The sequence below is a fragment of the Gavia stellata genome, chromosome 2, assembly GCF_030936135.1.
Source record: "Gavia stellata isolate bGavSte3 chromosome 2, bGavSte3.hap2, whole genome shotgun sequence".
Taxonomy (NCBI): Eukaryota; Metazoa; Chordata; class Aves; order Gaviiformes; family Gaviidae; genus Gavia; species Gavia stellata.
Genome location: NC_082595.1, coordinates 99,274,139 through 99,297,826, shown reverse-complemented (window position 1 = coordinate 99,297,826; position 23,688 = coordinate 99,274,139). Strand labels below are relative to the sequence as shown.

General features: G+C 36.9%; 1 protein-coding gene across 1 annotated transcript in view; it reads left to right on the top strand.

The window, feature by feature from the left end:
* NBAS (NBAS subunit of NRZ tethering complex) overlaps positions 1-23,688 on the top strand; it is a 195,410-nt gene that overhangs the window by 153,180 nt on the left and 18,542 nt on the right. The window contains exon 49 of the mRNA XM_059835890.1: positions 15,398-15,537. Coding sequence (XP_059691873.1) covers positions 15,398-15,537 — 140 coding nt within the window. The remainder of the gene's footprint in view (positions 1-15,397; positions 15,538-23,688) is intronic.

Genomic DNA, 23,688 nt, shown 5'->3' with positions numbered 1-23,688 from the left:
TCATTATCTTACTTCCAGATTGTTTTATCCTTTCTTGCTTGACATTTCTTACGTGTTTTTAAGGGTTCCCTCTTTTCCTTTACTGTTCCTTGGTACAAAAAGGGACAGCAGGTATTGTAAAGGATGAATGTGGATTTCTATTGAGTAAAGATAAGTTTAATGATATTGCAGTGTTCAATTACCAGAAAATGTGTGAAAGCCACCCTCAGTGTGTCTACTAATCCTCTTAGTCAGACTTTGCATACATCAAGGAGGGACTTAATATTTAATTATGCTCTAGGTGCTCTAAGTAGTGGTCCCAAAATTCAATGCGCTGCTGGGAAACAGGCCAGCTCTTACAAAATTAAAAATGTACTTTATGTAAGAAGCTACCTATCAAATAGTCAGAAACACAGCAATTTCCAGTTCTCTAATGATTAGTTAACAAAATTAAAAATTCAGGGGTCCTCATTTTTCAAAGGCTTGAGAGTCTTTAATTCACATTCCAGTAGCATCCCACACTACTGGAGGGAAGAGGCATGCGTTGTTTTAATCCCCTTGATGAGTTTTATCTGAGCCCTTCAGGTTCTGTAATTTTCTAGTTAACTGGTGCATGAAAAATATGGGTCAAAATACTGACTTTTTTATATATATAAAAAAAAAGTTGGGGGGTGCGAAAAACATGGTTTAGAATGTTCATATCAAATTTTAGCTTTTCCATCTTAGATGGAAATCCATTTGTTTTCATATAATATATAAAAATACAGTCTGTAATGACTCACAGCACTGTCTAACATATGTAAGGTATCAGCTAACAGGATATGTGTGTGTATGTAGTCATTCAGTTCAGTGACCAGTTACAAGGCATAAGTTACAGTAATAAGTTAGGGGTTTGCCCCAGGAAGTTACAGAGGCACTAACAAAGCTTCTGTAGGTAAACCAAAGGTTAGTTTAAGATAAGAAGCTAATAATTGTGAAGCTTCTATAAGACACACCTTGTCTTAAAAGGATTGTTTAATTATTATGCAAATACAAAATGTAATTACTATTTGCATGCCACTTAAATGACAAAGCTATTTGCATTTAGAGAAGGTAATCTCATTTAGCCTTTCCCCTCATTGTTTTATCATGTTTTTTTCATGATCTTGGGGTATACAGAGCTGCTGAGGGCTAAGCATTTTTGAAAATTGGAAGGGATATCCAATATGAACTTAAGATTGTAACTTTAGGTACCTTTCTTATTTTATCTGGGTTTTTTTCCCCTAAAGTTTAGCTTTGACAAATTGCCAGATTAATTTGTATCTGTGTTGCGCACATACCACGTGCATTTGCCCTTCCTTCATATAGGCAATTTATGTATGCCATATGCAAGTTTTATGTGTCTCAGCAGCCTTAGTAATGTCTGCATTAACATAAGTACTTTCTGAGAACTTGGGTATGGCTGTCAAGCCTCCATTGCTCTTTTATCCCTCTTCCCCCAGTATATGAAAAATGTATGTCTGTTTACATGATGTTTCTTCATATGACTTCATAAAAAAAGGTCTCAATGAGAATAGGTCAATGTCCAGTGATTTTCAGCTTTTTTCCATTGCCTCTACTTGTGTCAGAGAGATTTAAACACAGTGAGATTTAAGAATTCCGAAGTCATTTCGCTGAAGTCATTTATCAGGTAACAATGACCTGTATTTAGCTTGATCTGGCAAAATACAAGTGAAGGAGCTGTATCTGTTTAATCCTCAGCCATCTTTTATTTGTGAAAAATACTTAATTAGAAGAAAGATTTATGGTCCTATCAACTTGGAGTAAATTTCTTATGATGTTGTTTATAATTCTAGAGACATTGTTTCTCTAATGTTAATGCATAAAAATTAAGTTTAAGAAATTTAATTTCAGTTTTAATTAATATTTTAAAACACTAATTTCCGTTCCTTGAAGATGCAATTTATCCATATGAGAACACGTGCAATGTATTTTTCCTGGGAACATAAATTGTAGCGTGTATGATTAATTAAATACTTTACGATGCAAATGAAATATTTTCCATTAACTACACAAGTAAAATGGATAAGACAAAGTGGAGAGAAAAGCATTATAGCTTGAGTGAACATGATGGTTTCAGATGCGAGTCCTGGGTACTACGGTATTCTGTGGCTAGCAGCAGTTGCTTCAGAGGAAGATAAGAGTGCTCTGGAGTGGATTCATGGGGGTTATTTCGCTTTCTGTAATAAATCTTTTGTAATGAAAGTAAAAGTGGAGAATTGTTTAAACGTTGCATATTCTGCTTTTATCTCAGTTTCAGAAAAATTAAGAGCTCATTAGTGATGAATTTAGTGTTCTATTATTATGTTGCAAAGAAATCGGTGGATGAACTGTGATTCAGCCTTGGGTGTCTGTTGCTAAATGCTTGGCATTGGTACACCATACAGCATTGAATGCAAAACATGCTGAAACTTTGTAGAATGATTTTTTTTTTTAACCTCTATGTGATTTGGTATGTGGTGTTGTTCTATGTTTTATAGGATAGCAAAATCCAGAAAATCAAGTCCCTGCTCTGTTTTATGTACTTCATCACTTTTTTCCTTACTCTGTTGTTTACTCAATTTAAGTAAACAATTCCAGTTATGTTACCTCATCCACACTGTTTTCTGTGTCTGTAACTATTCTCCCCTCTGTCTCAGAGCCTACTGTCATATGCATTATACCTCCTGAAAGGAGTTAATTGGAGAAGTGAATGTGATGTCCTTGTAGAAATTAACAGTCCGTGCTTATGCATCCCAACACCTTGATTGCTCTCTTGACTTCAGCTGTATATTAACCAGAGGTCTCTGAATTTCATTCAGTGAGGCTCAGGTTCCTGTTTTGACTTGGTGAGGCTAATTCAGCATATTTTAAAATGTGATGGCTTTACCATTGTTGCGTTTTATTTGCCATCGTATGGTCATTTACTTACCCTAGTTTTTTTTAATTGGAAAGAAACCTCCAATTGGAGGTGTCCTTGATGAACATAAGCTAGCTCATTTGTGTGCAATATTATCTGTTCACTGCTTGCAGTCCTCCAAAAGCATCATTTAATTTATATAAGCAAAGAAGCAGTCATGAAATCATATAATAAATTCTACTTTTTAGTTTTACCATTTGATCATAAACTGTTTTTTTGTTTGTGTGTTTTGTTTTTGTTCCTGTTAGCAGATCAAGTTCTTCAGTGGTTTCTAGTCAGGGATGTTGTTAAAAGCCTTTGGAAGATACAAGTAAATTGTAAAACTGTTTTTCTTTAGGCATTATTTTGTTAATATCTTAAATTAGTATTTTGTATTCATAACGGTGATGTTCAGTTGATGCCATGCTTTTTTTCAGTCTTATCTTATGCCATCAACTATCTTGCTAGGTGACACTTTTTATTTAGAGGTCTGTAAACTCTGTATCATCTGAGGACCCCCTCTCAGGTATTCTTAAAATAGTTTTTACTTCATAGTAATTTCTGATAGTTCGCGTTGGTTGAGAGAGTGAGGGGTTTTTTTCCATATTGTTGCTATTATTACATAGGGGCTCAGCTATGATGACTGTGATCGTTAGGACTTTCTCTACATCAGATCAAAAAGAAAACCACCAATTGCAGTGCTTACGTAATGCCATTTAGTATGACAGTTGCATGATACTGCCCTGCCTTCTGATTATTTTTATGGCTGCAACAATGCTGCTCATTTATTTCAGTTTTTACAGCTTAAATAATTTTGTGGTATCCATCCACTTGGTACCTTAAGTGCTGCTGGTCTAAGTCATACATACATACAGATAAACAATAGAGGAATTTTGCATTAAAAATTTAAGTCTGTCTTTTTTTACTGAAAATAGTAGTACTGAAATATTACTTAAAACTGGAGTCAACATCAACAACCTGTTGTTCCTAAAAGAGGGTATCTTAGTTTGTTGTGGGATGTTCTCTTTAAAAATGCATCTTTAACTTTGTCAGTTTAGCCTATCTGCAGGATGACATTTTGGAAAGATTAATTTTGACAAGTTTTCATTTACATGAAAACAGCTTTTAGAATTATTTTTCCTCTATTAGCAAGAATTGCAGACTTTGATTATCAAGACACCAGTTGTATGTACAGTTGAATACTGGGAGCTTGTGCATGCACTGCTTCTTGATGGTAGCGATGATCAGAAAAGGTAAATTGAAGAGCCACTCGCGCAAGGTATGGGGGGAAATGGCTGATGCTAATTTAACAGTTTAAAGTTAAAAGTAATATTTAAGGATTTAAGATCTTGTCATTTCCAGGCTGCATCTGCCAACACTCTTCTCTGTTCTAAATGTAGAGTATCTATATTATACATAGATTATGAAATATGAAACAGTAATTAGTAGCTGGCACATACAAGTAAAATGACTTACGTGTTTTTAAGTCCCTTGTGTTGCACAGGTGTTAGTTTTAGCCATGATTTACATAGATCCAAATTTTTACCCATTAACTGACACCTGGTCAATATACATTTTAAATTACATGTATATGATTTAAATTTCAGTTTTAGCTAGCTAGATATATAAAACTTTCAAATGCATATTTTTTTCTTTATTTGCCTGTACCTCTCTATCAACATCTATGTACAATCTTCAGAGGTTTTCTCTGTGCTGAAATATATTTGCAGATTAGGACATAGTCTCCTGCAGAATACAAATGAATGGATTTTATTTTCTGCACGAGTTACGCATTTTTATGCATTAGGCAATGCATTTTTGTTTACTGAATCTATAAGCATTTCTTAGTGTTAGTGAGCTGCATATCAAGCAGATAAGGAATTAAACAATGTATAAATCAGTTCAGAAGAAAAAAGTTCTTGAGTATGTCTACAAGACAGGCAATTCAACACGTGGCTGAGCCTTTGTTTAATTCATCACCAGTAGGCTTCTGGTTGATTTGTTTTAAAACTTGAATCCCATAACTTGCTTATCCTGTTCACTGGCTTCAGTTTGAGTAGGATTTGATCTGTGAGATCTCTTTAGTATCTGCGTGCAGCAGGCTTTCATATGTAGTCAGTACTCATATTTGTAATAATTTTTAATATATGAAGCCCAGCTTTGGGGGAAAGTGCAAGAAAGCCTGACCTCAGAGTTCTCCCTCCTTTGGGGTAGAAGGTATTGGTTGTGAACACAGTTTATCATGCAAAACTCTTGACTTCAGTTTTAATTTTGTATTGATTGCTCTAAGATTGTTGTTTTGATCGCAGACACTTCTGTGGCTGTTTTTCCAAAGTCTAGCTCTTAGCAGCCCACGTTCTCTTTGTGAGTTCAGGACTTGGAATATGCTCCACCAAGAATTCCTGTTTGCTTGTTGGTCTTAAACTAAGATGGAGGGGAGATGTGAGGTAGGCCTTTCATTGCTGTCTCAGGTTATCACAGAATCATTAAGGTTGGAAAAGACCTGTAAGATCATCAAGCCCAACCATCAACTAACACCACCATGCCCATTAAACCATGTCCCACAATGCCACATCCACATGTTCCTTGAACACCTCCAGTGAGGGTGACTCCACCGCTTCCCTGGGCAGCTTATTCCAGTGTCGCACTACTCTCTCAGTAAAGAAATTTTTCCTAACATCCAGCCTAAACCTCCCCTGGCGCAACTTGAGGCCATTTCCTCTTGTCCTGATGCTAGTCACTTGGGAGAAGAGACCAACACCCACCTCTCTGCAACCCCCTTTCAGGTAGTTGTAGAGAGCGATGAGGTCTCCCCTGAGCCTCCTCTTCTCCAGACTGAACAACCCCAGTTACCTCAGCCACTCCTCATCAGACTTGTGCTCCAGACCCCTCACCAGCTTTGTTGCCCTTCTCTGGACACACTCCAGCACCTCAATGTCCTTCTTGTAGTGAGGGGCCCAAAACTGAACACAGTATTCGAGGTGCGGCCTCACCAGAGCCGAGTACAGGGGCACGATCACCTCCCTGCTCCTCCTGGCCACACTATTTCTGATACAGGCCAGGATGGCGTTGGCCTTCTTGGCCACCTGGGCACACTGCTGGCTCATCTTCAGCAGGCTGTCGACCAACACCCCCAGGTCCTTTTCTGCAGGGGAGTTTTCCAGCCACTCGTCCCCAAGCCTGTATTGTTGCATGGGGTTGTTGTACCCAAGGGCAGGACCCGGCACTTGGCCTTGTTGAACCTCATACAATTGGCCTGGGCCCATCGATGCAGCCTGTCCAGATCCCTCTGCAGAGCCTTCCGACCCTCCAGCAGATCAACACTCCCACCCAACTTGGTGTCGTCTGTTATATTCCCCCTAGTAATAATGGAAATCAACAGTATTTTGAATGTGGTGGGGTTTTTTTTGTTTTTGTTGGTTTTGGTTTGTTGCTGTTTTTTTTCAAGTGGAGAACGTGGGCTGAACTGCATCATAACATACAGATTTACTGATATTCCTTAATAAAGTTGTTCCTTTTTATTATTTAGAATAACTCGATAGGCATAGCTTCAAAAATGCTTCTTTCAAGCAAGGGAATTTAATCTGCAACATTAGTCCAGGCTCCAAACCAGATTGTGTTTTTTCCTACAGTGTTTTTTCATAAAGCAAAATTAAATTCTATCATTGTACTGGGGCATTTGTGAGCCCAGTAGAAGAGTTTTTAAAAAGTTACCATCTCTCAGCTTTGACTTACTACTATGTAATATATTTCCATTTACCAAGATCCAAAATTGATTGAAAGTAGGATTATCCACATGTGAACTTGGGCAGATGGAAGAAGTAAGATGAAAAAGTCTCATTTAAAACTGACAGGTTCCTCTGCCATGAGGGGAATATATTTGGAATATATTTCTGAGAACGTAAAACTCATTTGTGCTAAAGAAAAGATGGACGTCTCAAATGACACACATTGGCATACAAAATTTTTTAAATGTAACTTAGTTCACAGGAAATCTTTGAACTTGGCAGGTTTACAGTTTAGTTGTATGTATGTGCTCTTCAAATTGCATTTTTCATATTCCAACAGTAGTGTGAGTAAGCTAATACTTTTATAACCTAAACCACAGCTTTCCATGGTTTTTCTCAAAAGTAAAAGTTCTTATCGGCTTTCCAAAAAATAGGAAGTAAGGGCAGTACTAAGACTGAATGCTGAGTGAGGAGGCTGAAGCAGTATATGTCAGTGCCTTGCAGCAGTCATTTGGCAGTATTCCTTTTTCTAGGAAATCTTTTGAATTTAATTCTAAAACAGTGTGAATATTTAAAGTATATAAAACCTAGTGCTGTATAAATGTGTTCTTTAAATTCTATTTCTTAATTGCCTTTTACTCTGTACATGGCAATAAGGTGCTAGGACATAGAGTGAAAGGCACTATATCACATTATTGTTTAAACTTCAAAATTTCAATAAATACTGGGGAAAGAACTTTTAAGATACTAAGTTTGAGGTGAAGAAAATGTATCTTTGAGAAGCACCTTTCACTTGACCTCATTGACCTCAAGGTCAATGACCATTGACAAGGTTCAGCTACCTTGTGAGAGTACACGTTTCACATATTGAAAATGGTAAGCTTTCTTGGGTCCCTGTGTCCCCTCAATTCCACTTGGAAACTGCATATAACAAAATATTGTGGGCCCACTATGTTTTCATAATGTAAATTTTAATTAGTATGTGAGTACATAAAGATCTCAATGCTGGTTCAGATCAAGGACCAATCCAGCCCAGTATTCTGTGTCCAACAATGACCAAAAAAGAGACGTGGAAGGAGGAATAGGAAAAGGAAAATATATATATGAAATTTACTCTGGTATTGTCCTCATCTCTGAGTAGTCAGAGGCGTTTAATTAGGAATAGGAGCTGGCAACAACTCTGTGTAGACAAGCTGTAAATTCAAGTATTACCATGGCAAAATCTAGTAAGTGGAGTCTTGATAAAGTCAGATTAGAAGAGTTACCTTTTGAGTGATAGGTGGGACTAATTTACCAGAAAGATTTTAAATATGTTTATTTGTTTACACCTTAAACTTGTTTACATAAGTAAAAAAATTAAGTCTATTGGGAAGTATTCTAGCTCAAACAGAAGTTACAATTTTAGTGCAAAATTATTGCATGAAATTGTGCATAGATATATGTAGCTTATCAATAGTGGCCTCCTCCGTAAGATACTTCAATATGTGCTTGTGGTTTTGCTTTGTTTCAGAAGTATCTAATGTGTCTAACATCAAGGTTGATGGGATGTCTAGCATTTGAAAAAGTTTGAAGAGAATGAAATACATAAGAACCTTTAAAAGCTCCTAATCTTACCTTTGCAGAGTCACTAGCTATACATTTTCAGAAACAGTTGTACACTTTTGCAGCTTCTTTTTACTGGTGATTTTTCACATTTGTGTTCATATTGTAATTAACTTTTAAATACCCATTTAACTTACTTTGTAATTTTGTATGTCCGTTGTAGCAGCCTTGTACTGGAAGTAGGTTTCAGTAACTTATGTTTGTGCAGACTTTTCAGCACCCACACAGATACCAGCAGAGTAGGGAACAATGGACTACAGGTTGACCCAGAAGGTGGGAAGATTAAATTCTTCAGTGACCAACCCTGTCTGGCCTGTTTGTATAGGAGGGGCAGTATTTTCTTTGCTGATTTACCTGATCAGACTGTAAACTCCTTAAGACAAACCTGTTGTATTTTGGTGCTGTGAACAGCACACCAAGATGGCAATTACAGAAATTCTATCAGGTTGTAGTCAATCCTTTCAGTCATTGATTATAAACCATGTTAAGCCCTGTCTAATGAGGTGGAAGCAAGTTTTAGCATCAGCATTCCCTATCTTGAATCTGAATAAAGTCTTTCATGTCAGATCTGCCTATTGTTTTAAAATGCAGCATAGATGAATTCTCTACCACTAGAGCTTGGGGGGTTTGGGGGGTTGGGGAAGAGAAATAAAAACGTAGTGTGTTTTACAAGGGAGTCCTGACGAGCTGAGAATGTATCGTAGGAACAAGGGACTACTCAAATACCTGCTTAGTGTTTCTATTTTCAATGCCATATTAATTCAAATTTATGCTGCAGTGAGGAACATGAACATATTTTGAAATATTTACATTTACAATCTGGTGGACGTAATAAAATTAGTTTTATAATCATGTAAATCAGTAGGTTTTTGGTTGCAGCTCTTGGAAACAACAAATGTCTCTGCCTTATAATATAGGGAGTTGTTTTTAAGCATGGATATAGCTTTTCTCAATAAACAAGCGATTATAATGAAGGAAAATATTTTTCTGATTTCTACATCTTGATTCTTTGGCTACAAACACTCTTATCAATTATTTCCTTAGACCATTGGTACTGAACAAAATCTGTTGATGAAAACCATGGCTCTGCCATGCTCGCAGGGAATAAAAATGTAATTTGCAGAACAGATTTCACTGGGCAGAAGGAGGTAGAGGTCTGTCTGCATTACTTTTCCTGCTCACCGTTCTCATATGTAAATAGGCAGCGTTTTGTATTTTATCTCAGGGGAAGGAGAGGATTGGATTGGCTGGATCTTTTTTTGGCATTTCCATTTCTTAAACAAAACTCTCTCTAGGTTATCAGACGAGTTGGTCAGCACCAGATTCTCAAATTATATAGCTTTAGCAATAAAGCATTTACAACTCTATCAGATGTCTCTGTCCTTTTGGATTAGGAGAACATTATATAGTGGATATCTGTGCCTCAGGGACACAATTTAGATACATAAGCATTCCACTGTCGCTGTCAATAGTGCTTTTAAACTAACTTCAATTTCAAGAGTGAGATAACGTACTGAACTAAACAACTGATCCTGTGGACTGCCATGCCGAAGGTTTTCTTTATCAGTCATGTATGATGTCTACAGCTTTATTTAACCTTACCGTTCTTCAAGTGTATCATCTTACAGTTTTTATAAAATGCTAGGTTTCTAAAAGCTATAGAACAAACTTTTGAGGGAACTTTTCATATTTGGACTCCTTATGTGTGTCACATGTGATGAGTATCTATAAAGCAATAACAAATCTATGGAACCGGATGATGAGTCAAAGCTTTGTGCATTGAAAGTAGATAAAGCATGTTGAGCGGTTTCAACATTTTGGGCATCTAATAGGATCTAATCTTTGAGGGAAGAGAACTGTATAAATCTTTGAAAGATTTTATCATCAGACAGAACAGTTTGGAGTTTTATTTGAGGAGGGATTGTAAGTGCATTAAGTTTTTATTTCAGCACTGGATATAAAGAACATGCCTTCCAAGTTTGCTCAGGATGGCTGAAGTCAGATAAAGGGTATGTTTGTGCTCAGATAACGTACTGTTGAAGAGATTACCAGTATCTCAACCAACTGCCAGATTGTTATTGGTTATACTTCAGCAGTAAAAGCACCCATCCCCATATAGTTCACATTTTTCATATAAAACAAAATGTTTTAAAAAGCTTGTAGGAATCTTGTCTGGTGTAACTTCCTCTAGCAAAATGATGTCAGAACTGATGTATTTTGGCCAATTGTTTGATAAATAAGTGGACTCCAGCAATAAATTTTTCAGCAGTGTTTTAGTCTTCTTAAGATTTGAAAGTTACAGCAAGTTCACAACTGTCCCTGTGAGAGGATGGGTGATTGAATATATGCTATGTCAAGTCTCTGCTACTGGTAAGCAGACCATAACTACTTGAGGGAAAATAGCTGTTTTGATGGCTAGAATCATGTAACTCAATGAGGTGTATTGTGTGGCCATGCTCAAAGGCGCACAAAACAATATATTCTCAGATAAAAAGCAAATCTGACTTTTGTCTTCTCACATACTATAGCTGCTACAGGCTGTAGTTGCAGTTTGCACTCCCGTTCAGAAATGTGGTTCATTTTCTGTTTTGGTCAATATTTGAGAAAGGTGGACTGATTTTTGCCTTTATTAAGCAGCGATAATATGGGATGAGTCAGAACTCCTTTATGGACCATCCTAACCACTGTTCATTAATAACAGGACAAACTGGGAAAAGATCTAAAAGCTGAGTGCTCAGGAGGAGAACATACTCTTAAGAGGAGTTCACAGTGGTTCAGACAGCTGGTATTATCTAATGCGGTTTTAAGCAACACTCAGTGCTGTTTGTGCAGCCTGTATTTTGCTTTATTAATTTCCTATATTTTTTCTTTTAAGGAACATTAGCATATGCAGATGTTTGCATATTCTTTATTTTAAACATATGTAGTCCCTCGTTGATAATGAAATGTCTATTTTAACAGTTTAACATGAGGTTTGGTTTTACTTAATTTGTATTTCATTTTGTAATCTATCATGAGTGTAATTTCTAAAATTAATTCCCCTAATTGACTTTCCCATTGTGGTAAATATTTGTGCAGCCTTTTATTTTAATGAAAAACATGAAGCCAGCTGTGTTCTACTGCCAAAGAGAAGGCATGAAACTAGGGAAAGTCAAGACAGAATTGAGCAAATCTGTTGTTAAAACTGTCCTTGCTTTCCTTTTCCTTGCTTTTGTTTTTTTTTCTTTTTTCGTATTCCTTTGGGATCGTCTGAAGTACAAGCATACTCCTTACTACTTTGCTATAGGCCTCATTATTCTGTTTAGTGATGGATTCTTCTTTACAGGCATTTGTGCTATCAGGGCTCTGAGCTGCTCATGGCAGGTTATCTTTGCATAGCCTTTGAGTATTTTAGAAGGATGTTTTTTGTTTTTTGTGTTTTTTTTTTTTTTAAAAAGGGGTGGGGGGAGGAGCAAAGTTATAGTATCCCATTATCATAGTTTAAAGATGATCACACTGGTAAAAATGCAGTGCCGTGTTGCTTTACAACATTCAGAGTCATCTGAATAGATCATCCAGAGTCACTATAATGAGAGTGTTCAGTTAAAAGTGGAATTTTTAATCTTTTTGCTGTGTTATTACAACAAAACAACAGGTTTGCTAACCATGGTAACTTCATCGCAGCTAGTTTTCACCTCTATTAAAATGAAATTTCTACCTTTTAACACAGAACATGCTCTGTTTCTGCTGTGTGAGGTGGCTGCTTCTTCACCATGATCTCCCTCAGCCTTGGAAAGAGGAAACAATACGGAAGAAAACCTATGTTCTGTGTGTGTGTGTATATATATTACAGTAAATATAAATCTAAAAACCCCTCATTACAGTATGCTGCTTCAAGGTATTGCTTTCTTGTAGCAAGAAGCTATCACTTATTTTGTGGTTTGATTGTAACTTCTATTTCTGGAGAAAAAATTAGAGAGAGGGCAAGGTATCTTGTCATTCAAACTATAGAGCAGTGCGGAAGCTATTTAAGGCAAGTGCCTTGATTTACTTCATAGCAGATAACATTGATGCTTTACTGATATTTAATTTTAAACAGTCTTTTTTATAGGAATAGGAATAATAATACCTTGAAATGAAGATTTTTAAATGTTGTGTTGTTGGCTGTGTTTCTGGTACATAGTGTTGATCTGCTCGTTAGGATTTTTCTAGTGATGCTAGTGGGCAAATCATGCTTAGATTTCAGTCATCCGGATTGTGTAAACACATACACACAAGTTAAATATAGCTACTTCTCAGAAGGTACAATTTTAGACATTGTGCAATCTTACTTAAACCAGTGGGACTGCTTATCAACATGTAATGTGAAATGTGGACACAGTCTTTGCAGAATCATCATGTATTTGATGATGCTTTCAACTCAGGAATACTTCTGAAAAATATACCTGATACAGTTGACTGTGTGACCATTGTCACACACAGTCAGGCATTCTCTGTGTTAAAGCATGGGTTTACATTTGAATCTCGGCTTTTCCGTTTCAAAAAAAAGTTATTTTAATAACTATGTTGTGAAATAATGCTTAAAACATACTTGAAACGCAGATGTATGTGGAGTATAGGGGCGACTGATGGGTGCAGCAGCAGCGTAAGTTACATTGAGGAGGGGAAAATAGCTAAGACTTAAAAGATGGAGCGGTGACAACACTAGTAATTTTTTTTTTTTTTTTTTTTTTTGGAAAGTACTCATACTTGTCATCTACCCATCAATACTTAGGTATTTTCCATTTGTTTCTCTTTCATTAACCTTCCATTTCCTCTGTCCTTAGTGCTGCAATTTTAGATCACCCCATGCACTCTTAAAGGTATGCATGCTTATAAACTATTTTGCTACTTTCTAATCTCACCTGTTTCACAGTAAATGGAAATGACATGAATTTAAAATGCCATATAAAAAGTGAATTTTCAATAGTTTTCTTAAAAACTATAAATAACTAACACTGTAGAAAGTTCACTTTATTTTTATTACTCTTAGTGGGAAATGTGACTTGAAAAAGGCCGTTGTAGAAAGAAATGTTGCAGAAATGCACACCATGTTTAAGAATAGAAAGTTAATTCTTCTGATTTACTTTGATCGTATTAATAGGTGTTTTGTTATGAGCAATCATGTTGCAAGGATCCAGCTGTCCAAAAGACAGCATTATAATGTTAGATTAATTAACCTCATAAAAAATTGTAAACCCAAGTCTCTAAAACTGCATTATTAGGCAGAATTATTGGAATTCAGTTCATGTTGAATAGGATGTCTCATCTACTCTCTGCTACTAATGGCTCAATTTCTGTGACAGTTTTTCTCATCTATTAATATTATCTGTGCCATATCTTGTCATTTTCACAGTTGTCGTTAGGGAGATCTGAACATTTAGTCTGCGTTTCGAAGTAACATGCCGTTTGTGCAAATATACTAAAATGTACTCAATGGACCATCCAGAATGCTACTTACTTGGTTTAAATATTTAAAGAGCTAGTTGTCTTTAAAAGGAGTTTGGGGACAGAAGAAGCAACGTGAGAGCTTCTGTTGTCTAGATAGTACATAATTTGCTAAATTGCTAAATATTTTTGATCCTTAGTTGTTAGCATGTCGTATGTCCCTTTTACCCTTTCCTGTTCTTGTTCTCTTTTCAGCCTTGTGATTTAAATATAGAAGATTGTAGTATTTTATATTAACAAGTATAGATGGAATTTAGGAATTTAGGAACAGATGGGTAACAGATGTCTGCTATGTGACATTTGCAGTACAGAAAAGTATTTTAAGTGGACAGATCTCAGAAACATATCTTCACTGTCTGAAATAGGTGCTTTCAGGTTACGGTGCTTTCAGAGGTACCCTGGAGACAGAAGCGAACGGTTTTTCAACACTAAATATTTTAAAGTCACAAATTATGTAGGCAACTCAATAAATGCATCAGTAATCTTTGTTTTCCAACCTCTTTTGAAAAATTTGCCCTTGATATATCAGAGTCACTTTGAAAAGATAGGAATGCGATCTTTAATCTTTTAGAGTAGCTGTAGAACTAAGGAAAGCTTTGTCCATGTTTGATGTCTTAGAACTGCTTGGGCTGAAACAGAAAAGTTAACAGTTAATGTTGTGTATCTTCAGCAGAATTATAAGATGAAACTCAAGTGTTTGATATCCTGGAACTTTTCAAAGTTTGGAAGAAAGGTTCAGTGTTAGAATATGTTAATGATGCAGAGGAAGCTACCTTGTTATTGTAACAAATTATTTTTAAACTCCAGGAACTTTTGTATGTCAGGTAGACAGTGAATAGCTATTCCATTTGTGAAAGCCCTCCTAGTGTGATAAGCAAACTTTTAAACAGAAGCTGCTTCTCATTTAGTAGCAAGTTGGTTCTCATTTATGGCAACCTTCCTGCAACAGTCAGACCTTTTACCTTGTACTTTTTTACCATGCAAACTGCAAGCAGTAATTATCTGTAAAAGAGCTTGTCATCAACTGAAGTGAATTCAAGTCCTGGCAGAAGCTGCAGGTTTTAAACTTAGATGGACACTTTTCCCAAGATAGAGGTGTCTGGTGGCTCGCTGATGGGGTGGGGGGTTTTGTTTTTCTTAGGTTCAAACGCCTATACAGAGAAGTATTACAGTACTTGGCACAAATGTTCTTCATTGGGTAAATTAATTTAGATTCATCTTTCAGGGTTCTTTCCTGTGGGAGAAGAGATTAGATGCTGTAAATTCAGATAAAACTATTGAATTTTTGTAGGTGAGTGAGAGTAATATATATTAGGGAAGCACTATACATACCCATTCTTTAAAAATATATGTGTGTGTATATGTCTATATATCGAGAAAAAGAAATTTAGGGAATTTTTGATTGTTTGAAGAACACAGAGATAAGATCCTCTTAACTAATCAATTAATGTGCTTGTGTGGGGTTACATTGATTTAGGAACGTACACCTAAGTCATTCCCCAACATCTGTGTGCTCTCCTGTTTTATTTGCATGTAATTGAAAATGAGAAGTAAGAAAATGGGAAAATTATATTTACTGTGTTCCTGCATTGTTTTACAAGAGTGATATCCTTCACAAATAGTTTGTTGATGGCTTTTAAATCATTGATTTCTTAAAAAAAAAAAAAAAGCCAAACTGTTGGTTTTTTTTATTTTTTTTTCTCAGGTAGAGATAACAGATGTTGAAAATGAAGAAAAAAGGTATGATCTCTTCCTGGGACTTCTGGATTCTAGTTGCAGTCCATCTGAGTTTCAACACTTGGTTTTACTCCTTCAAGCTTGGCCACCAATGGACATCAACAATGGGTGAGCGTTTCTTCAAACAATCGTGTAACAAGAGAGTTCTAAGTCTTCTTGCTTGATATCATGTAGTTTTCAGTCAATGAATTCAAACATGGCTAAGAGGAGTATGACCTTTGGAAAGGGTCATACTGGGAAAATAAATGGTTTATTTAAAGCGGAATTGAATCAATCAGTTTCTTGTAAAAACTTTATATACGTATGTAGTATGCATTATGGAGGAGGCAGAAAACCATTTTATTGCCTGAACTGTTGCACAGGAAGGTTTTCTATCTACTTAAGTTATGTATTTTGCTCTCGGTTTTGGTAGTCTGTACAAAATCCATAAAAAAGAATAGAAAGTTCTGACTGGTTTTTCCATTCAAAATCACACTTTGCAGAAAAACCTTTGAAAGTCAATGTTCAGATGGCTGTGGCAGGCAGTCTGCAGGAGGTCTGTGAGGGTAATGGTACCAATCAATGGTGCTTCTCTTTACTAGATCCACTACCTATTATTTCCTTCTCCGAATAAAGTATCCAAAAGTAAAGGATATATACTAGGGCAGACATATCCTAGCCCAACAATTTAAAATGAAAACAATTATTTAAAACTTCAGCATTGCACCAATCAGAATAGGTATTTATTGAAAGTGTTAATTTGGGACATCTTAAGTACGTTATTTTTTACCAAATCTTTGGATTTTGTCTGTGACTTTCTGAACACAGTTGAAGGTAAAAATTTGAGCTGTTCTGTTCTATAACTGATGATCACTTCTAACGTATAAGGAGTCAGACAAACTTATGTTATGAGGCAAAAGTCACATATCTTTCAAGGAAAGCTATAATATTAATAATTTTTTGACTAGCGAGTACAATGTGCCATGTTTTATCTGATAGTAGTTAGGTTAGGGACATTAAATGATGCTTCCATTGGATTACTTTGAGGTATCGATTACAACCTGTCTTAACTTGAGGACTACAGTCCCCAAAGTGTTGATGTGCATTGATTTTTCAGAAAAGTTAAGGCTTATCTTTTTATGAAAAGTAACTCTTTTGTGTACTTGTAGAGAACTGGTCCATTAGAAGGTGATCCGTAAGGGTTATTTACCTTCAAGCCTGCAGTTTGTTTGCAATTTCTGGATGAGCATTAACCTAAATTCTTTATGACAGTTTTATGAGCCAAAAATTGTTTTCAGTGCATTAAGTACAAGGACTGCAGTGTGATCTGTCACAATTTCATACTGAACTTTCCTTTTTAGTTTTGCTTTAATTGGAATTGAAAATTGGAGGCTCACAATGTGGGAACTGTCAAACTTTGTTTAAGGTAGTGTTTAGATTAAAAAAAAAAAAGTTTTAAACTCATGGAAAAGAGGATCAAGTGGAATATTGCTGCAATTAGCAACATTCTTTTTTCTTGGGTTGAACAGAAAGACTAAAAATTTTGTGAAAGCAGAACACTTGTATATAGACAGTTCTTGTCTACTGCTCTGTAACAGAGGAAATAAAAAATTATTTAATTTTATTTCCCACTTGGTGTTCTGTTCCTTCAGGCTGACTTCCTAAAATGAAGAAGAGAAAACAAAACGACGATTAAATATGATTTGTAGTCACAACTACCAGTGGATTAAATTTCAGAGGTGGGATACCTCTTAGTTCCAAGATCGGTAAAGTCTGAAAATTTGCGCAAAATATTTAGATCACCTGTATCATAACTCATTTAGGGTCTAAAGTAGTTAGTATAGCTCCTAGGCATTTACATAGTCACAATTTTGACATAAAGAAATCAGTTTGGCTGAGATAAGAGAACAGGGTAAATTAATTCACAACCTTATATATGATTCTGTGATTTTCATGTAGTCAGCAATAGTTGAGGTCAGAAAGGATCTCTGGAGATGTCTACTCCACTCCCCCTGCTCAAAGCAGGGTCAGCTCAACCAGGCTGCTCAAGGCCATTGCCTTGAGTTTTTAATATCTCCAAGACTGGAGATTCTACAGTAACTACAACAAAGAGGTTTTTCTTGCATTTTAGTAAAATGTACTGTTTCTATTTGTGCCCATTGCCTCTTGTGCTATCATTGGGCATCACTGAGAAGAGTCATGCTCCCTCTTCTTTGCTTTCCCCATCAGGTATTTATACAATTGGTAAAATTCCCCCAAGCCTTCTCTTTTCCAGGCTGAACTAGTCCAACTCTCTCATCTCTCTCAGCTTCTGTTCATGGGACAGATACTCCATTCATCTTTGTGGCACTTTCCTGGACTCACTTCAGTATGCCCATGTCACTTTTGTGCTGGGGGGCCCAGAACTGGATTCAGCGCTCCAGGTGTCTCACCACTGCTGAGTAGAGGGGAAGGATCACCTCCCTCACCCTGCTGGCAACACTCTTCCTGATGCAATACAGGATGCTATTGCCTTTCTTTGCTACAAGGGTACATTGCTTACTCATGGTCACCTTGTTGTCTACCAGGACCCCAGGTCCTTCTCTGCCAAGCTCCTTTCCAGCTGGTGGGCTCTCAGCCTGTACTGATGGTTATTCCTTCCCAGGTAGAGGGTGGACTTTGGATTTCCCTTTGCTGAGTGTCATGTGGTTGATCTCTGTCCATCCCTCCAGCCTCTTCAGGTGCCATTGAATGGCAGTACAACCATCTGGTGTAACAGCCACTGTCTCTCAGTTTTGTATGATCTGCAAACTTCCTGAAAGCGCACTCTGTCTGATGTTCATCCTGGTCCTCAATGAAGATGTTAGAGTATTGGCCTCAGTATAGACTCCTGGGGTCCACCAGTGGTCACCGGTCTCCAGCTGGACTTTGTGCCACTGATCACAACCATTTGAGTGTGGCAGTTCAACCAATTTTCATCCTGCTACACTGTCCACTTATCTAGCCCATACTTCATCAGTTTGTCAATGAGGATGTTGTGGGAGACAGTGTCAAAAGCCTTGCTGAATGAATTCAAGGTACGTAATATCAGCCATCATCCACCAAGTCAGTGATTTTATCATAGAAGGGTATCAGGTTGGTGAGGCACAATTTCCTCTTTTTAAGTCCATGCTGACTACTCCCAGTCTACTTGTCCTTCGTTTGCTTGGAAGTGTTTCTAGGAGGGTTTGCTTCATCTTCCCAGGAACTGAGGTGAGGCTGACCAGCCCGCGTCTTGAGACTTTATGCTAAGAATAAACAGCAAATTTTATCCTGTGATTAGCTTTTTTCCTAAAGTTATTTATTTCGTAATTTCTGTTAGTACTAAGATTTCAGTGTCTCTCTTCGTTGCTTTGACTTGCCAGGAGGCTTTGGAAAGCCTTCAGGAGAAAATTGCCCCCTTCTCTTTCACTAATAATAGCCACTTATACTGGTTTCATGGAGAGCCTCTGACTCTTTGGCTTCCCAAATGTGATCTACAGTGCAGACTCCCAACTAGTTTTCTGAAGCTCAGCACTAAATTGACATTCATTATCTCCAGGGAAATAGAGTAGTTCAGAATTGCCAGATTTTTTTGTTTGTCTGAAACTCTAGACAACCAAAAAATGAAAAAAAGAAAAGTTAATTAGTGGAGCAAGCAATTGTGTTCACAGTGTAGGAAACAATATTTTGTTTTAGTTTTTGGCTTTTTTTTTTTTTCTAGAGTGGTGTGCACAGGGCATGGTTGCCACTGTCGTTTCATTCTTCAATTCTCTCCGCTAGCTTGAAGGGCGGGAAAAACCACCTAGTCTGTTCTCTTCCCTGCCTTAGCAGTGTTTTGCTTGGGGAGAAGACAGTTGAGGCTGCATCTTGAGAGAAGTGACAGAGATGTAGTTCTCCTTCTGTCTCCTTCCCTCCTTTATTCTTGGTTCTTTGCTCAGTAGGAATGTTGCATCCCTGGTTTCTTTCATTATTTATTCTGCCTGGGGTCTTTCTATATTTATATTCCCATTGCTTTCCTTTTATTTATTTTATCTATGCCGTAGGCCAGCAGGCCAATGGCATCCTGGCTTGTATTAGAAACAGTGTGGCCAGCAGGAGTAGGGAAGTGATTGTGCCCCTGTACTCAACATCAGTGAGGCCACACCTCAAATACTGTGTTCAGTTTTGGGCCCCTCACTACAAGAAGGACATTGAGGTGCTGGATCGTGTCCAGAGAAGGGCGACGAAGCTGGTGAGGGGTCTGGAGCACAGGTCTTATGAGGAGCAGCTGAGGGAACTGGGGTTGTTTAGCCTGGAGAAGAGGAGGCTGAGGGGAGACCTTATCGCTCTCTACAACTACCTGAAAGGGGGTTGCAGAGAGGTGGGTGTTGGTCTCTTCTCCCAAGTGACAAGAGATAGGACAAGAGGAAATGGCCTCAAGTTGTGCCAGGGGAGGTTTAGGCTGGATATTAGGAAAAATTTCTTCATTGAAAGGGTTGTCAGACACTGGAACAGGCTGCCCAGGGAGGTGGTTGAGTCACCATCCCTGGAGGTATTTAAAGGATGTGTGGATGAGGCGCTTAGGGACATGGTTTCTTGGCAGACTTAGCAGGGTTAGGTTTACGGTTGGACTTGATCTTAAAGGTCCTTTCCAACCGAAATGATTCTGTGATTATCACTTTTGTTTCCGTTACTAGCAATGCTTGCAAGACTAAGTACTTTATAAATCCTGTGTCAGCAGGAATACTCGTGGTGGCTTCAAAGTCCTTCTTTGTACCTCATTTCTAGTGCTATCAAAAAACATACATGATATTTTAATAGTAGACAGCATGATCATAGTTATGAGTCCTTTCTGTAAATTATCTTTTCCCGCACTTCGTTGTTTTGGGTCACTTAAATGTGTTTTGGAGTTCTTGGGGTTTTTTTGGCGATGTTTTGGTTTTTTGTTCTGTTTTTCAACAAGTCTAAAAGACAAACATTAAGTACGTGTTATAAGGGCTTAACCTAAATTTAAATCTAGGCCATGTAATTACACATTTTATATAAAACTAAAATGTGTATTTCTTACTTTTGTCTACTGAAGTAATATTTGGTGTGCAGAAATGTTCTCAAATTTTGACTGTTATAATCAGTGTGCTGTCATTAAAATGAATTTGAGTAATCTAAAACCATCTGTCTTAACAGCTAATAGCACTCCTGAACTGAAGTTCTGTCCTCATTTCACCCTCAATCCCACCACCTCAAATATGATTGGTTTTAAAAAGTCAGGTACAGCTCTCTTTAGTAGTCGTTGATACGAGACAGGATTAATTTCAAAAACTCTTGTCAAGTAGGTAGATGATTTTTTTTTCCAACTGCCTCTTCTTATAGTGTGCTGGGAATAGTTTACATTTCTTTTTTATTATTTTGAATTTTATTAATTTGTATTATTTGACTTTGTAAATCCTGGAATTATTCATGCCAGCCCTGAGGCAGAGGCTGTGCTGTAAGTAGGAGGCGCAGCAACAATGAAAACAACTTCGGTACTTTCTGCCTTCTTTATCTGAACCTTGTCTCCTTTCTCTCCTCGTTGTCATTGACAGTTGCTATCATATGCCCATCTCTGCATCTTTGGGAAGGCTACTGTAAGCATGCTGTGCTCTGCTCTGGGGTCTTCTCCTCTTCTTGCATTGCTTATTCTTCCCTCTTGTGCCTCTGTTGCATACTTCCATGTTAACAGCATTCAATTATGCTTACCAGCCTAGGGGTTTTTTTATATATATGTTCCTGAAATTGTGTTTCTGAAAAACCTACCTTGATGGCTGGGTTGGAGTAAGAAGCAAAAACTGTTTGTTAGTGAGGTTTGCAACAATCTCATTTTAAAGCAAGTTATATTAAGAAATTCTTGAGCAAAGAGGAAAACTGCGAGCAGTTAAGCCAACTGTTTAGCTGTATGTATTAAGATTTTTGTTTAATATTTACTTATTTTTCCTCCTCTGCTTCAGAAAAAGGTCGTTGTTGCTAACTGATTGTTTACTGCCAGTGTAATGATATGTGCAAGATCTGGGGAATTTAAGTCTGAATCATCTGAATACTTAGAATTTGGGTTTTCAGCCTAACAGTAAACACCTAATACTTATAATTGAATATAAAGCTCAAAAATACAATTTACATTCTATAAAGGCTCAAAAGGAAGGAGAAGTAAAAGAACTAAAGTTTGGGGTTTTTAGTAGCGCTTTTTTTTTTTTAAAAAAAGAATTTTCATGACCTCTGTGTTAATGATAAGTCTGTGCTTTTTAATTTTTTTTGAGTTCTTGTATTTTAAAAGACTCCAGCTAGAATAATGCTCATTATTCACCTGCAAATATGATTCTCTTCATATCATAATATGCCACGTTGACTGTGAGGAAACAAAGGAGGTATCTTGGTTGTTTCAGTCAGCACTCAAAACCATATATTTCTTAAATTTTTTTCTCACACCCTTGTTATTCATGCATGCTTTTCTGTCTAGGTGTCTCATATTCAGATGTCATTTTAAGCACTTCATAAAGATGTTTTTTAAAAATATGATTGACAGTACCTGAAGCTCTGTAGTCCTTTGTAATTTACTGCCTATGTTCAAAAGGCATTTTTTCTATTTATTTTAAATATTGATAAGGTGTTTTGGAACTCAAAAAGACCAGCTTGTAGTGACTCAATACCTTAGTTCACCTTTCTTTTTTTAACTTAATCCAAAATTTCCCTCTTTTGGTTCTGGGCAAAAAAAAATGTGTTTATGTTGAGTTTTTGAAATAATTACTTTTTTCATGTTGAGAAATAACTTTTTTTTTTTAACCATCGTTGAACTAAGGTAAAATTCAGGAGAGAAGAAAACTGAATTCTGCTTGCAGGTTTCAGATTTTTGGTTAACTGAATCTTGTTTTTATTTAGAGATGGCAAATAATAGATATTTCTTAATAGATCCCACAAATATTTGACATAATTATATGGAATTGTGTTGAGAAAAGCTTTATATATATGAAGTATATATCTGATACTTTACTTAAATAAATAAACCTGCACATGGCAAGCCTTGTGGCCTTGCATCTTTCTGATTATTTCTAACTTCTCTGTTTTGTAGTGTGATTTTTTGTTTTCTTTTTCTAATAGGAAATTCTTAAAGGTTTTCTTAATGTACTCTGGAGGCAGCAGCTATAAAAAAGGAAATTCATTATGACTCTCCGTGCCTCTAAGCAAGAGGTGGATCACATAGCTGGAGCTATCAGTTTAACCAGTGGCAAAGATGGAGTTGCAGGGTTTTTTTTCTCCTAATCTTACTGGGGGTTCATAGATGAAGCGCATCATGTTCTGCTCGTTGAACAAGCTGGCATCTTTGGGTTCAACCCATCAGGTTGGAAGGAGAAGAGAGGAGAGGAGGAGCTCTGCTGTTCCCAGCCAGACTTGTGACACCTCTGTGCTCAGGGACTGTGACTGATGGAAAGGCTCAGTTAAGTTGTCAGAAGGAATGAAGATAATGACTTCTCTTTAGTTTGCATTCAAAGTTACCCATTCCTAGCATCTCTGGTTTTCATGTTAGGATGTAATGTTAGCTTCATGTGGAGCTGGTTTTACTTGGTTACAGTATGTACTTTTGGAAGTAGAAGATGAACAGGAGAGAGGTTTTATATATGAAATAGTAGATATTGGTGGTTGTCCTCTCCAGAGTTGTCAGACCTATTCCTTGGTATATGTCAATCCAACAGACTCTCTTAACGGACTCCATTTACAATGATAGTAATGTGTTACTTTCAACAATTGCTGCTAAATAATGTATTTGAAAAGCAGCGCTTTGATAGCACTTTACTGCTCCTTCTCATATGTGCTGGATGAGTATCTTAATTTATGCTAAATTGTAAGACCAACCTGCCAGATTTGGTCTTGCTGTGATTTTTTTTTTTTTTTCTTCTTTTCCTTCAGACTAAAATGAAAAGTTTCCCATATCTTTGGGATGCTGATTAATGGCCAAAGAGATTGATGGGGTGATTTTTAAACCACCTTTTGCGCTTTCCTAAGTTTATGCACAGATGAACATAGTGGTTGCATTACCGTGGCTTAATATGATCATGATCTAAGCTGTGATTGTGCATGATTTTAGCCCATTGTAGATGGGAATTGAAATGTATTAACTTAATTCACATTAGGAAAATGGCAGTGTGGATGCGTTCTAGTGTTACACTTCATGCTATCATTTAAAACCTCCGTTCTGCTACCCATTTCTGTCAGTACATCCAGTCCTAGAAAGTACCCCGGTGACTAACAAAAGTAGCCAAGCATCTCCATGAT